General features: G+C 38.3%; 1 protein-coding gene across 1 annotated transcript in view; it reads left to right on the top strand.

Annotated features, from left to right (window-relative positions):
- Positions 1-14,951, top strand: part of ABCD3 (ATP binding cassette subfamily D member 3) — a 97,551-nt gene that overhangs the window by 66,431 nt on the left and 16,169 nt on the right. Inside the window, exons 10-19 of the mRNA XM_010598091.3 lie at positions 1,684-1,753; positions 3,955-4,024; positions 4,112-4,209; positions 4,520-4,611; positions 6,467-6,558; positions 6,637-6,709; positions 6,843-6,906; positions 12,995-13,072; positions 13,176-13,241; positions 13,335-13,424. Of these exons, the coding sequence (XP_010596393.2) occupies positions 1,684-1,753; positions 3,955-4,024; positions 4,112-4,209; positions 4,520-4,611; positions 6,467-6,558; positions 6,637-6,709; positions 6,843-6,906; positions 12,995-13,072; positions 13,176-13,241; positions 13,335-13,424 (793 nt within the window). The remainder of the gene's footprint in view (positions 1-1,683; positions 1,754-3,954; positions 4,025-4,111; positions 4,210-4,519; positions 4,612-6,466; positions 6,559-6,636; positions 6,710-6,842; positions 6,907-12,994; positions 13,073-13,175; positions 13,242-13,334; positions 13,425-14,951) is intronic.

The raw sequence follows: 14,951 nt of genomic DNA, 5'->3' as shown, positions 1-14,951 counted from the left end.
ACTTTTAAGGGAAAAAAAACTTTAAAGAAATATTCAGTGTTGAAGGCTATTTCAGCTGTGTCCTCAAGACTCCTAGTGTAAATAATTTACTTCGCTGTAAGAGGTGCTGCGGGAAGGGTTTACATCATACCGATACAGTAGAAAGACTGTAGGCTTTAGAGTCAGATTTGAGATATAATTTCAACTCCTTCACTTGTGTGACCTTTGCACATATACTTAACCACTCTGAATCTTTTTCTTTATCAACAAAATGTACTTTTTTCTAGTCAGGGTTCTTGTGGCTACCAGCAACAGAGACCCACTCAAGCCATCCCAAGAAAAGGGAGGTTGTTGTGTAGATACGGTGGGGTTCCAAGAATAAGAATGACTGCCCATCTAGGCCTCCTGGGAGCTGGCACTGTGAAGCTATCAGGAGTTAGCCTACTTTTCTGTCTGATGTTCAAAGGCTGTATGCCATGGCATCACTACTGTCTTCATCTAGCTGTTTTTTTAATCCTCTCCCTCCTATCTGTGTTTGTACTTCAACTTATAATCTATAATGGCTGTCCCAGTCCTATCTCCATATATATCATGACAACTGGGTCTTATTTCAAATTCCTGTGAATTAGCCTAGCATATCTCTTCCAGCCAGGCTACATGTGACATAGGTTGCTGTCCAGCCTATGGTCAGGTCAGGTGCACACCTCTGTACTCTGATCTGCTGCGCTAGGAGCAGGATCTCGTGTACAGACCATGGCCATTCAGGGGAGGAGGGGACAGAGGCAGAGATTACCCCCCAGGAATCAGGCAGACTGGCCTCATTAAATCTGTCTAACATTCCTATCCAACAGCAATGATGCTAGGATTAAAGGTAGTATATGTAAAGTATCTAACATGGCTCTTAGCACTTAGTGTAGGTGTTTAGTAATGTAGCTCATTTATTGTAGAGTATTTCGTTTAAGTAGGGAGATGCACTTTGAAAAGTTCTTTCCTCCTTCAAATTAACTTTGTTTGACTTAGGAGAGTCTCTTCTGTTAGCCATAATTGTCTCAACAGAGAGAAATTATATCTGTAGAATTTTTTTGAGGAAAATTTATTTCTTTTAAAGTGTGCATCAGAGATTACAAATAAATACAGTGAGCCTGAGTATAATATCTCAAACTTAAATGTTAGTATAGCATTAATTAAACCAGATAGAAAAATTATTTCCCTTTCTTCCCCATTTCTCTCTAAATTAAAGGGAGGGAACAGTGTAATTTTCTTAGGTGCATTCACATTTTACACTAATTATGTAACATTTTAAGACAGTAGAATCTCTCCTCCCTCTTCTCCCCAACAAAACAGTGTGAGTGTAAGATCTGTTTATAATAATGGACTTTGCAACTGTGTAACTAGTTTGATTTCTAGTCCTAGGACACTCAGCTCACTGATCAAGCCGCCATAATCAAAGAGTAAGATTTCATTGACTCTCCAGAGTACAGACAAATAGGAAATCTGTAATATCAGACTTTATCCAAGTAGAAATGTGTGTTTTGCAGTTCATAAAAAATAATTCAATTTTATGTTTGTAAGACCTGGCAGTTAAACTCTTAGTCACAAAATGTCCATTTAAAACAAGCATTCTGTCATCAAATACTGCATTGCAATTATTTTTTTGAGCTAAAGTAACATTAAAATTAATTGCTAAATTATTTTCTTTAATAGTGAAGAAATTGCCTTTTACAATGGGAATAAAAGAGAAAAGCAGACAATCTACTCAGTCTTCCGAAAACTGGTAAGATAACATACTTGAGACTCACATATTTATAGAAAGATTTTTGTAGCCTATGTAGACATACATGTTTGTAATACATTTGTTTTTAAATAGTTATAAAGGATTTTTGTGCTGTATTTTTAATTAAAAATACGTGATTAAAAATTATCATATTAATATATTAAGGTATCCAATTATATTAAATAGGTAGATTGATTAAAATAATCTTCAATGTATGTTTAAAGAGATTGCTTAGGAGTCTTAGTTACAAATTTAGTGATTCCCACAAAGAATTTGCTCTTTTAACATTTTCAGTACTACAATGAAGATTACTATTTAGAGCAAAGTTGGCAGACTTTTTCTGTCAGGAACCAGATAGCACACACTCTCGACTTTGCAGCCTATGCAGTCTCTGTTGCAGGCGCTCAGCTCCGCCATGCGGAAGTAGCCGTGGATACACGTGCACGAGTGGGCGTGGCTGTGTGCCGGTAAAACTGCCTTCACAAAACTAGCAGGCTGGATTTAGGTTGTGGACTGTTGTTTGATCCTGGCTTAGAATATAAAAATTGTTTCTTGTGAAAACTATACTTCATTGTTTATTTACTTTCCACTTAGAAAATTTGAATCCAAGTAATTTTATTCATTATTCAGTCAAAAGATATTGTGTGCCTGCTAATGCCAGTGCTTGTTTTAGGTGCTAGTGATAAAAGTGATTAAAAATGACAGACAAAGTCCTGTCTTCAGGAAGCTTACATTTTAGTGGAAGTTTGTGAGATTAAGTACAGATTTTAGATGATTAAAAAAGATATAAAAAGTAGTCATTTTAAATTATTTCAGGAATTAGATTTTTGCCTTGATGATATTTACCATGACTAAACTCTCCAATTTTTAAAGTGCTCACTGATAAATGCATTTAAGATAATTTTCCAGAACAATGGTGTTTACCAGCTTGTTCTTCACATGGCTTGCTTATTCTCATCTTTTAGGTTTCAGCCCAAATGTTAACACCTCTTTGAGGCCTTGCCTTCTCTGATTAGTCTATCTGAAACACCCTCTGCCAGTTATTCACTGTTAATCAAGCTTCTTTAAAAGCATATATTTCAGTCTACAATTATCTGTTTGTTTACTAGTCTGCTTCTTTCATTGGAATGTAAGCTCCAGGAGCTCAGGGACTTTGTGTGTTCTATTCATTGTTGTATCTCCAACATAGAGCACAGTGCCAGACACGTGGTACTTATTGGATAAACGTTCCAGATACTGTTTTAGATGTAGGGAATAGTAAGAACAAGCTCCCTGGTACTCAAGAAGCCCACATTTTGGTGGAGGACACAACAAATGTGTAAACAACTGGATATTTTATATAATTTCAGGTAGTAATAAATTCTGTGACCAGAAATAAAACAGAATAAAGGAATTGAGTATGACTGGGGCTGCTGTTTTATATAGGATGGTCAAGAGGCCTTGCTTAAAGAGGTGCCATTTAAGCAGAAACCCACCTGACATGAGGGAGTTAGTCACAAAATGCAAACATCTAGAAGAAAGTATTTCTGGCAGAGGGCAGCAACAAGAGGAAAGCTTAAGGCAGAGCCTGTTTTGAAGAGCAGTGTTTGTGTAGCTCAGTGGGAAAGGAGTACAGCAGGAGCAGATGAGATTGGAGTCCGTTGCCAGATCTGGTAGATGGAACATTTGAGAATAAGAAATATTTTTAGACTTGTATTTTTGAGATAACGTAGGCTCAGATTAAAGCTTCAGGCTTAGGTTATTCACTATTAGCAGTGGCATTCCGTTCAGATTGGGTGTAATTTAATTCTTAGAGAAAGCATGGACTGGGTACACTGAGCACCAGTCTGGACATTTAGTGCTTTACACAGTTCACTCATCCATCCATTCTTCTTTGGTTGTTGATTCGTTTTGGGATTATGTCTCTGACAGTCTTGTGAATACAGTAGCATTGTACTGCTACATAAGCCACATTATTAAAATTCTTTATGTAATTTCTACTCTGTTTGCATAAAAATGGTTTTTATCAAGTCATGCCATGATTGTGTGGCATCTGCTCAGCATTGTGCTCAATGAAATGTGATACACAATATAATCAGAAATTGTAGGCACTCAGTAAGTATTTGTTGAATAAATGAATAACACAGTTTGTTTTATCCATGTAGATTCATTTATTTTAAATACATATAAAGCATACATTCTTTGGTTTTCCTTTCTGCCAGGTGGAGCACCTCCATAATTTCATTTTGTTTCGGTTCTCTATGGGCTTCATTGATAACATAATTGCCAAATGTAAGTATGTTTAAAAGAGATGGTGGGATGAGATTTGTGAAAAAAGTAAAATATTGTTAATGTTGTAAATCTTAACTTTTGTTTCAGACTTTGCCACTGTAGTTGGTTACCTAGTTGTCAGTCGTCCTTTCCTAGATTTGTCTCATCCTCGACATCTCAAGAGTACAAATTCAGAACTTCTGGAGGTAAAATAATTATAGTAATTATGATCATTAACCAAACCAAACCAAAAGCCAAACCCGTTGCCATCAAGTCGATTCTGACTCATAGTGACTCTATAGGACAGGGTAGAATGGCCCCATAAGGTTTCCAAGAAGCAGCTGGTGGATTTGAACTGCCGACTTTTTGGTTGGCAGCAAAGCTCTTAACCACTGCACCAGCAGGGATCCAGTGATAATTAGTAAACGGAAATTTCAAAAATAAAAAAAGAAAGTCTTGTACATTGTTCTTAATCTTAGAAATGTAAGTGAAAACTAATATTTCTTTCTATCGAAGGATTACTACCAAAGTGGAAGAATGCTTTTACGAATGTCTCAAGCTCTGGGTCGAATAGTTTTGGCTGGTCGTGAGATGACTAGATTGGCTGGGTAAGATGAGTAATTATAGAGGATAGTTTTTTAGATGTTATCTTTAATGATGGTGCCCAGTTGAGGTTAAGACAAGGGGGCAAGTGAAGCCCCATTTCCTACTCCAGGAAACTGGTTTTGATAGAAAACTAAGGAAAGATTTTCTCTGACAGTGAACTTTTCATGTTTTCTTAACACAGCTGTTTTGAGTGGCTTTCAAGGTGTTTGTTCCATGGACACTGGTGTTTGATAAGTTAGGAAATGCTGAAAAATGACAGTCTGTTCTTAATTCACAGTAAATTAAGTTAAGGAATAGAATTTTCTCATTGGAACTTTCTTCCCCCACCATAAATTTTTTTCTTAGCATTTTGATACTAAAAAAAAAAAAATTTTTTTTTTGATACTAGCAACCTAGCAAATCAAATAAACAAATATGAAGTTGATTTTAATGAAAAAGAAAGTCAGTGATACTTAACTTGTGGAATCTGTGGATACAATTGTAAATATGGTCATATTGTCTGGTAGTAAAATTGTTCTTAGACCATACAATAGAATTAAATATTTCAGTATTTCAAGCTCTAATATAAAGGGTGTCGTATGGTATTAAAAAAGCCATAATGTAAAAAGCACCATAAATTTCAAGTACTCTGTTACCTGAAGAAACTTGATGACCTAAGATCTCTCCCAGACCTGTGAATCATCTTTATATTTTCTCTTACTTCTTTATTCCTTCCTGGCATTTAAGATCTTCATGGCAATATATACCAAAAAAAACCGAAACTCATTGCCATCGAGTTGATTCCGACTCATAGTGACCCTACAGGACAGAGTAGAACTGCCCCACAGAGTTTCCAAGGAGCGTCTGGTGGGTTCAAACTGCCGACCTTTTGGTTAGCAGCTGTAGCACTTACCCACTGTGCGACCGTAAATTACCATGGGGACCTTCTTTCTGTTGAGGGTGCTCACATTCTTCCTGTCTGCCATTACTTTGCTAATGTCTTTATAGCTCACGGCATATGGGCTGCTTCTGTTCCTTTAGAAGATTTTTACCTGTTATTCACAAAAAATCCTTTTTTTCTTCTTTGCTGCAGATTGCTTTCTCTTTGACCATCATCTCATTCTTATACTCACCAACCTCTTGACATTAGTTTTGATTTCTCTCTATTGCCACAGTGAATTCTAAATCTAAGAACTCTTCATCTTTCCCCCTCTTTAGACCAAGAAAAAGAAGAGTCCTTCAAATTCTTACGTGTTTGCAGAAAAGCAGCATACATTTGGCATACAAGTAATAAATGCCTTCCTTAGATTGGAAGGCCAAAATATACATAGCTCTGTAGATCACTCCAGAAACCCTGGTGGCATAGTGGTTAAAGTGCTACGGCTGCTACCAAAGGTTGGCAGTTCAAATCCACCAGGCGCTCCTTGGAAACCCTATGGGGCAGTTCTACTCTGACCAATAGGTCGCTGTAAGTCGAAATCAGCTCAACGGCAATAGGTTTTTATAGATCATTCCAGCAAGAACTCAGGGTTTATACTCCCTGGGTCTAGGGAGTGCACTCATCCTTTAGTAGTATCCATTAGAAACTTCCTAAAAATCCCACAGCAAACAACATACTTGACATGCCTAAAATGAAGCATCCGTTAGGTAAAGATCCTGTGAAATCTTTCTTTATCCGCATAGTCCTGTTTTTCTACCGGAACATAATGAGCAAAATGTGTGCATACTATTATTAATACTTATCCTTATAAGAGTTACTGTAGGTTATTTCATTTAAACTAAAACATGATTTTAGAAGCTTCAGTTAGGTTTGTATGAAATTAAAGATATGATACTCTGTGGAGTTTTGATTATGGTCTCCTTTTTTTTAAATTTTAGTTTTACTGCTCGGATTACAGAATTAATGCAAGTACTAAAGGATTTAAATCATGGCAAATATGAACGTACAATGGTCTCGCAAGAGGAAAGGGGTAAATATGAATGTATTAGGCCACAATTTTAAGTCCTCACTGGCCTATATGATGCTTTAATACTTATTTCCATTTAAGGTACTGAAGGACCACAAGTCATTCCCTTGGTACCTGGTGCTGGAGATATCATCAACGCAGATAACATCATAAAGTATGTGCTGAAAAAGTTAAGACTTTTAACAAAAGTTAGCAAACATTTGTCTAACTTTATTACAGCCTTTCTCTTTTATCTTACATTTGCTTAGAGTTTAATGTAAAACTGTTCTCTGTTACTTTCTCTGTAGGTTTGATCATGTTCCTTTAGCAACGCCAAATGGAGACATCTTGATTCGGGACCTTAATTTTGAAGTAAGTTGTTAAATGGTCACATAAAAGCTTTACTTACTTTCAAACTGCAGATCGAAAAACTGTCCAAGTACCGAAAATATTTTTAAGGCTTGACTTAGTTTCTGAATCCACAGAATTGCTTTAAGAACTTTAAGAACAAATTGAAACAAATCTATTTTTCTAGTTGACAAGATTTTAAAATTTCAGATACAATTACACCCGCTCCTCACTTATCGACATGGTTAGGTTCCAAAGAATGGGTCATTATGTGAAAATTGGCATGATGAGAAGATGGAGGATGGCCACATCAGATCACAAAAAAAGAAGATGACTACAGCGTTATATAACTGCCATATTAAATCATTACATTGTAACTGTCAAACCACTGAGAATCGTCGTCCAGCCAGGCTGAAACATAACCATAACCATCATAGCCAGTGTTACTCTCACCTTGCACCTCGGCATTTGTTACTGCCAACTGTATGTCGTTAATGTGCAAAATAGTCAGATAATAGATTTTTTACACTGTAAATGTGAAAAGTCGGATAACGAGATAGCCGATAAGTGAGGAGAGGGTATATATATAAAAAAAATTTGCACAAAAAAACCATGGAAGATGTAGGTAATTGGAATCTCTAGTTTAGAATGACTTATTTGAACATGGAAATATGTCTGTTTAAAAAAAAAAAAAAAACCTTTTAGTATAGTTTTGACTCTACAGGAAGATACCAAAAAAACCAAAACCAAACCCATTGCCATCAAGTGGATTCTGATTCATAGCAACCCTATAGGACAGAGTACAGCTGCCCCATAGGGTTTCCACAGAGCTGACCTTTTGGTTAACAGCCAAGCTCTTAACAATGAATAGTGCATCATTATTATATTTATATTTTAAAGTCAAGAAACACAACAGGAGTACAGAAAATGTAAATATCGTTGGTAAATATTAAATGGCTCCAAGTGTCACAAAAGGGTCTTTTTCCCCCCTCACTTAGCTCTAGTTGCTCCAGTTACTACAGTGGTTCGTTAACAAAGTAGGTAGCTGCCCCAAATGATTTCAGGGATAAAAAAGATCTCAGAACCCCATCACGGTAGATTTTCAGTAGCACCTTTACTGCTACTAACCAAGGGTAAAAAGGAACATGAGACTTCTCCATTGAAGAGTGCCTCTGTATCTTGGCCCGTCTTCCCACTTTTCCTCACTCCTGTCTTTGCAGAAGCAGAATACATCAAACAATACAGGTGCACAAATAGCTTAAGCATAGCAGGAAGATGCCTGAATGCACAGATATACGGAGTACATAGATCTTGATTATGGTCTGTGGTGTTACTCACTGTGTCATCGGTCATGGCACTAAAGCTATTGCTTTCCTTTTAATTCAAAAGCTCTTCCTTTTAAGTCCCTATGTTTGGATTTAATATATTTAACTTTAGAGTTTCGAAAAGCTTCTTTCTTTTTTGCTCTTATCTTGGTTTCATTTGGAAAGTCTTATTTGAACCCCAGATGCACTCCTGCTTGTTCAGGTTTTTTACTTCATGACTTTATTTCTTACACATTAGCATAGATATCTTGTGATTCTTGTTTTGTCTTCTTCTCCACTGGGAGCAGTTTCTCTGATTTCTGTACTTTTGGTCCACTGTTATGAAATCCTCTTTTATCTCTCCTTGACTTAAGTTACCTCTTGCCGTCAAGTCGATTCCAACTCATAGAGACCCTATAGGACAGAATAGAACTGCTCCATAGAGTTGGACACCCTGGTGGTGTACTGGTTAAGTACTACGGCTGCTAACCAAAAGGTCGGCAGTTCGAATCCGCCAGGTGCTCCTTGGAAACTCTATGCGGCAGTTCTACTCTGTCCTATAGGGTCGCTGTGAGTTGGAATCGACTCGATGGCATGGGTTTTTGGTTTTGACTTAAGTTAGCCTTATTTTTCTCTTATTTATTCTGTCTTAACCTATCCTTTTGTTAGTTTGTAATTTCTAATTATTTTCCACCCATTGGGCTCACTTGAAAGTGAGCATTACTTTTTCTGGAAAGATCCATAATAATGGAGTCTTGGCCACCAAAAATAAATGTCTACTACTTTGTTCATTTGTCTTTTTTGGTTACATTATATAATAAACTTTTTTGGAATAGTAGATTTTGTACCTTATTCCTTTATAACCTCTCTCACTACAAACATAAGTGTGTCTAGATAGTTTTCTGTGAGGTATGTAGGCTGAATAGACCCTAAGAGATTATAACTTACAGATTATTGATGTAGGAATTAAAATATTACTTTTTAACATACTTATTCAAGGTTTTATGATTTTAGTAAGGCATATCCATAGTGTTTACAGAAGCTAATAACTTTCATAAACAGTACTTTTATTCTTTTACTTAAACCATATTTATGTGTAAAATTTTTTTATAATGATAAATTCATAGGAATTAGGATTTACCAAGGACAGTTACTTCTGGGAGAAGTTTTTTATTGTTAAAAAAGATGGTGGTTAGAGAATTCTTTGCCCCAGTAAAGCTGTTCAGGAGCCCCAGTAATACAGTATTATTAGGAACCTGATTTTCAGTAAAAGTCACCCTTGGCTTTTAGTCTTAATTCAGCCCAGAAGAAAAATTACGGTTTGTAAATCTTTAATATGGAAAAATTGTCATTGGCTCACATGCCTGATGTCCAACAGTGCCAAAAGCTATGGAATAAGGAAAATTTAATGCTCAGTCTAAGATATTTGAGCATAAGAGAGTACCTTAGGATTTCAGTCCGTTTATTTATTATTAATGCACGTTATTATAAACTGTGTTTTGGTGGTGCTGTGAATAAGAGCTCAGGCTGCTAACCAAAAAAGTTCAGCAGTTCGAATCCACCCACTGCTCCTTGGAAGCCCTATGGGGCAGCTCTATTCTGTCCTATAGGGTCGCTATGAGTTGGAATTGACTTGTCGGCAATGAGTTTGGTTTATATGTACTTTTGGAGCCCTGGTGGTATGGTGGTTAAGAGCTTGGCAGCTAACCAAATAATGGCAGTTCGAATCCACCAGCTGCTCCTTGGAAACCCTATGGGGCAGTTCTACTCTGTCCTATAGGGTTGCTATGAGTTGGAAATGACTCGATGGCAACAGATTTTTTTTTTTTTTTTTTTAAATTATAACAACTAGGGTAGAAGGGTATTGTTGGAGGCAGGACAGTTGATATCAGTGAAAACCACAATGAGAAATTGGGGCAGAAAAAAATGTGTGGCTGACGTTACTCAAATAAAACATACTAGTAGGGAAACGTTTAATTAACAGGTCTTTTTTTTTTTTTTTCTGAACCTTAGGAGCTCCTAAAGGCATCACCGTTATAAACAACAAAAAAAACCAAAGCCGTTGCCGTCAATGGATTTTGACTTGTAGCAGCCTTATAGGACAGAGTAGAACTGCCCCATGGGACTTCCAAGGAGCAGCTGGTGGATTTGAACTGCTGACTTTTTGGTTGGCAGCTGAGTTCCTAACCACTGCACCACCAGGGCTCTGTCACCATTATAGTAGAGCATAATTATTATATATAATAACCTTGCATCATCAAGAATATTTTAAGACTATTCAGTCTATTCAGTTTCTTTGATTAAGGAGATACAGAATTGTTTAGAAAGAAGTCCAACAAAATGATTCTTTAAAAGAATTTCTCACAAAAAGGTATATAGTTCATTCATCTGGAAAAGTCATTCAGAATAGCTCCTTCTCCAACAACGGTGTGCATAACTTCTGTCATTTTTACTATAGATCAACGATGTGGTGGGGTTTTTTTTTTTTTTTATCCCCAAAATTTTTTATTGTGTTTTAAGTGAAAGTTTACGCTTCAAGTCAGTCTCTCATACAAAAACTTATATATACCTTGCTATGTACTCCTGGCTGCTCTTCCCCTAATGAGACAGCACACTCCTCCTCTCCACCCTGTGTTCCGTGTGTCCATTCAGCCAGCTTATGTCCTCCTCTACCTTCTCATCTCACCTCCAGACAGGAGCTGCCCACATAGTCTCATGTGTCTACTTGAGCCAAAGAAGCTCACTCCTCCCCAGTATCATTTTCTGTCTTATAGTCCAGTCCAATCCGTGTAAGAAGAGATGGCTTCGGGAATAGTTCCAGTCTTGGGCTAACAGGGGTCCAGGGACCATGACCTCTGGGGTCTCTCCAGTGTCAGACCATTAAGTCTGGCCTTTTTACGAGAATTTGAGGTCTGCATCCCATTGTTCTCCTTTGGAGGTTCATTCTTAAATAGAATTTTTAGCATCACATTGAAAGGTAATCTTAAGTTTTAAAAAAAAATTTAGAAACCTGAAAAAACTTAATCACAATATGTAGCAATGTAAACAGTGTATATGTTTTTAATGATTCTTTCATCCCCAAAGCATTCAATAACTTCAGCTTTGTCACTCTCAGAAGTAATTAGGAATTAATTAATACTATAATGGGATATCTCAAGATGGCTTTTAAAAGTAATTTTACTATTAATAGAACCTGTAAATGATAGGATGACTTTGTTGTTTCCTAGTTTATTTAAATGTTTCCCCTTTTTTACATTTGGTTTATAAAATTTGAGACTCAGCATATTTTGAAACTGCAGAATATTATCAAAGCTTTATTTTGAAAATTTATTGTGTTTCCTCACTTGTGTTGGTTGTAAACTTGGCAGTCCTGTTACGGGTTCATGGCATTGGTGTGCTCTGGCACACTGAGAACCACTGTCCGGGATACCATTTTTACCATATAGAGTACTGTTTTCAGCCATACCATCTCAGCTTGTAAAATAGATGGCTAGATACAAGGTTTGTGTCATGTTTACATGTGGAGTGTAGTCAGAACTTGAAAGCTAGGAGATACTTTAAAAATCATCTACTCCAAACCTTCATTTTACTTATAGACCTAGAGAGGTTACCCAGCTATATAATAATGAAGCTACTGTTCACTGACCTTCTACCATGAACCGTGAGGTATCTGGCATTCTCATTTTACATAATTATGCTATTCCTTCACTCTTCAAGACTACCACTTCATTTCTTTTCCCCTTCTCTCAAACTCTGGTATCTCCTGCTCCATCTTTACTCTCAACTGATGACCTAGCTTCTTCCTTCATTGAGAAGGTTGAACCAATTAACAGAACTTCAGCAAAGTCCTTCTCCCCATCTATCTTCATCTTTTGTTTTCTTCTGCAATTATTTCTTTGGTGATTCGATCCTGTCTCATGACTTTAAACACCTTCTGTATGCTGATGGGAGCCCTGGTGGTGCCATGGTTGTAACCAAAAGGTTAGGAGTTCAAATCCACCAGCCACTCTTTGGAGTTTGGTTTTGGCTGTTCTACCCTCACCCCTACCCATTACCTATCTGAGCTTGTTTCCTGCTACTCTTCCCTCCTGTCCATTTTCTCCAGCCAGCTCAGCCTCTTTTCTGTTTATTTGAACAGGCTAGGCATACTCCTGCATCACTTCCTTTGCACTGGCTTTTTGAATGGGGGGAAGAGAAGGCTGGAGCAGTATTTCTTCAGATAAACTCCTAATTCACCCATTTACTTCCTTCCAGGTTTTGCCTAGTTGTCTATTTCAGTGAGGCCTACCCTGAAAAAAAAAAAAATTTTTTTTTTTTTTGACCACCATAAAAATGCCACTCCCCCACTCAATCACAAGTTTCCTGGAAAACTATCTGTGATATATTAAATAGTAAAAAATTTTATGGAACATTATATAGTATAATTCAGTTTCTTAAAAAAGACTATATATGTGTTTGTGTAGGTACATCCATTTAATCTTTTTTTTTTTTGATGCTAAAATTTTTTTTAAGGTTTAGCTCTTTGTATTCCAACTGAGATTAAGTTGACATCAATTATGATTTTGAGATGCAATTTACAAAGTTAAAAAGTAATATATCCTCCTTGAAAAAAATATAACTGAGTAAAAATTGAAAGTAAATGGGTAAAATAGCCCCCCCACCATGCCCCTCTACTACTTCTATTTTGTAACACATTTATTGACAAAATAGAAAGCTTATAATTAGCAGAGAGCTATTTGACTCTACGCAAATGCTCATTGATTGTATTTATTCTACTTCATTAACTCATGAACTAATTTTCATTCCAGGTTCGATCTGGGGCCAACGTTCTAATTTGTGGTCCTAATGGATGTGGGAAGAGTTCACTGTTCCGTGTTCTTGGTGAAGTAAGTACAAATTGGCCTCAAAACTTTGTGGTCTTATTTGCCATTCTGTCTACCACATACTTAAAATTCGCTATGCTCTCCCTTCCCTCTTTTCCTTTTATAGTTATGGCCTCTTTTTGGAGGATGTCTTACTAAACCTGAGAGAGGAAAGTTATTTTATGTTCCTCAGGTAAGACCTTGGTTGAGTCATTTCATAATCTTTGATTTAAGATCTTTTTATTTTTAAATTCACTTCTAAAAACTTTTGCTCTACTACCATCAGAGACCTTACATGACCCTTGGAACACTTCGAGACCAAGTGATATATCCAGATGGAAGAGAAGATCAGAAAAGGAAGGGGATCTCTGACCTGGTAAGGAACTCTTTATATCCTAAGGCTACTGAAAATACATTACTTCAGAGTCTTTGTCTTAATCAGTTAAATGTTTTAAATGTGAGGTAGTTTATCCTAACCTGTAAAACCTTCTAAGGGCTTATCATTAATTACAACTTCCCAAATTGAGGTAAGAGGATAACCGCTTTGCTTAAATATGACGTGTTGAGTATTTCAGTTTATCTGTACACTATTGGGAGTCCCTGGGTAGTATAAAAGTTAATGCGCTGCTAACCAAAAGGTTGAAGGTTCAAGCCCATCTATAGGCAACTTGGAAGAAAGATCTGGCAATCTACTTCCAAAAAATCAGCCATCAAAAAACCTATGGAAGGAGGCGGAGCCAAGATGGCGGACTAGGCAGACGCTACCTCGGATCCCTCTTGCAACAAAGACACGGAAAAACAAGTGAATCGATCACATACATAACAATCTATGAACCCTGAACAACAAACACAGATTTAGAGATGGAGAACGAACTAATACGGGGAAGCAGCGATTGTTTTCAGAGCCTGGAGCCAGCGTACCAGTCAGGTACGGCACAAGCACAGAGAGCTGCTCCACCCCCCTAAACTAACCCCGGGAGGGGGACCAGCCAGTTCCGCGGGCGGCGTGGGACGCAGCCGGTAGGAGAAGTCCCCGGGAGGCAGCGACTGGTCTTGGAACAGGGAGAGCAGCATCCCAGCCGGGGAACTGTCCTGCCGGGATTTGGACGGGACGCAGGTACGGCATAAACACAGAGAGCTGCTCCACCCTGCTGAACTAACCCGGGGAGGGGGACCAGTCGGTTCCGCGGGCGGCGTGGGACGCACCGGTAGGAGAAGTCCCTGGGAGGCACCGAATGGTATTGGAGCAGGGAGAACAGCGTCCCAGCCGGGACACTCGGTCACAGCACAAGCATGGGGAGCTGCTCCACCCATCTGAACTAACCCTGGGAGGGGGCCCAACCAGTTCACTGAGGGAGCACGGCAACGCGGCTGGAGAGAGGAGAAGTCCGCGGGAGGCAGCGACTGATTTTGGAGTTGAGAGTGCACCGCAGCGACTGATTTTGGAGTTGAGAGTGCACCGTCCCAGCAGGGGAGCCTTGACGCTGGGCGAGGGGCTGGAAGCGGAGGATCTGACCGTGACTCCAGCAGGCCAGACCCCCCGGGGGAATCTCCACACAGCCAGCACACATAGGCGACGCGCCCCACGGGAATCTCAGATATAATAGTCATTCCAAGCAAGACAAGCAACTCTGGCTATATTCTGAGGTGCTACTCTCCTATCTCTCTGCTCCCTCCCCTACCCTCCCCAGGCGACTTCATTAACATCCAAATAGCCTGAGCCAGAGGGAGAACTCTGATAGGGATCTGACTGCATTTTTTTTTAGCGGATTTTCTGGAAAAACTAGTTTCCCAGTGATGGCTCAGAGACAACAATCCATATCAAACCACTTAAAGAAGCAGACAATGACAGCTTCTCCAACCCCCCAAACAAAAGAATCGAGATCTTTCCCAAATGAAGATA

This window comes from Loxodonta africana, chromosome 3 (genome assembly GCF_030014295.1).
Source record: "Loxodonta africana isolate mLoxAfr1 chromosome 3, mLoxAfr1.hap2, whole genome shotgun sequence".
Taxonomy (NCBI): Eukaryota; Metazoa; Chordata; class Mammalia; order Proboscidea; family Elephantidae; genus Loxodonta; species Loxodonta africana.
Note: the sequence above shows the minus strand (reverse complement) of the source record. Positions and strands in the feature narration are given on the sequence as shown.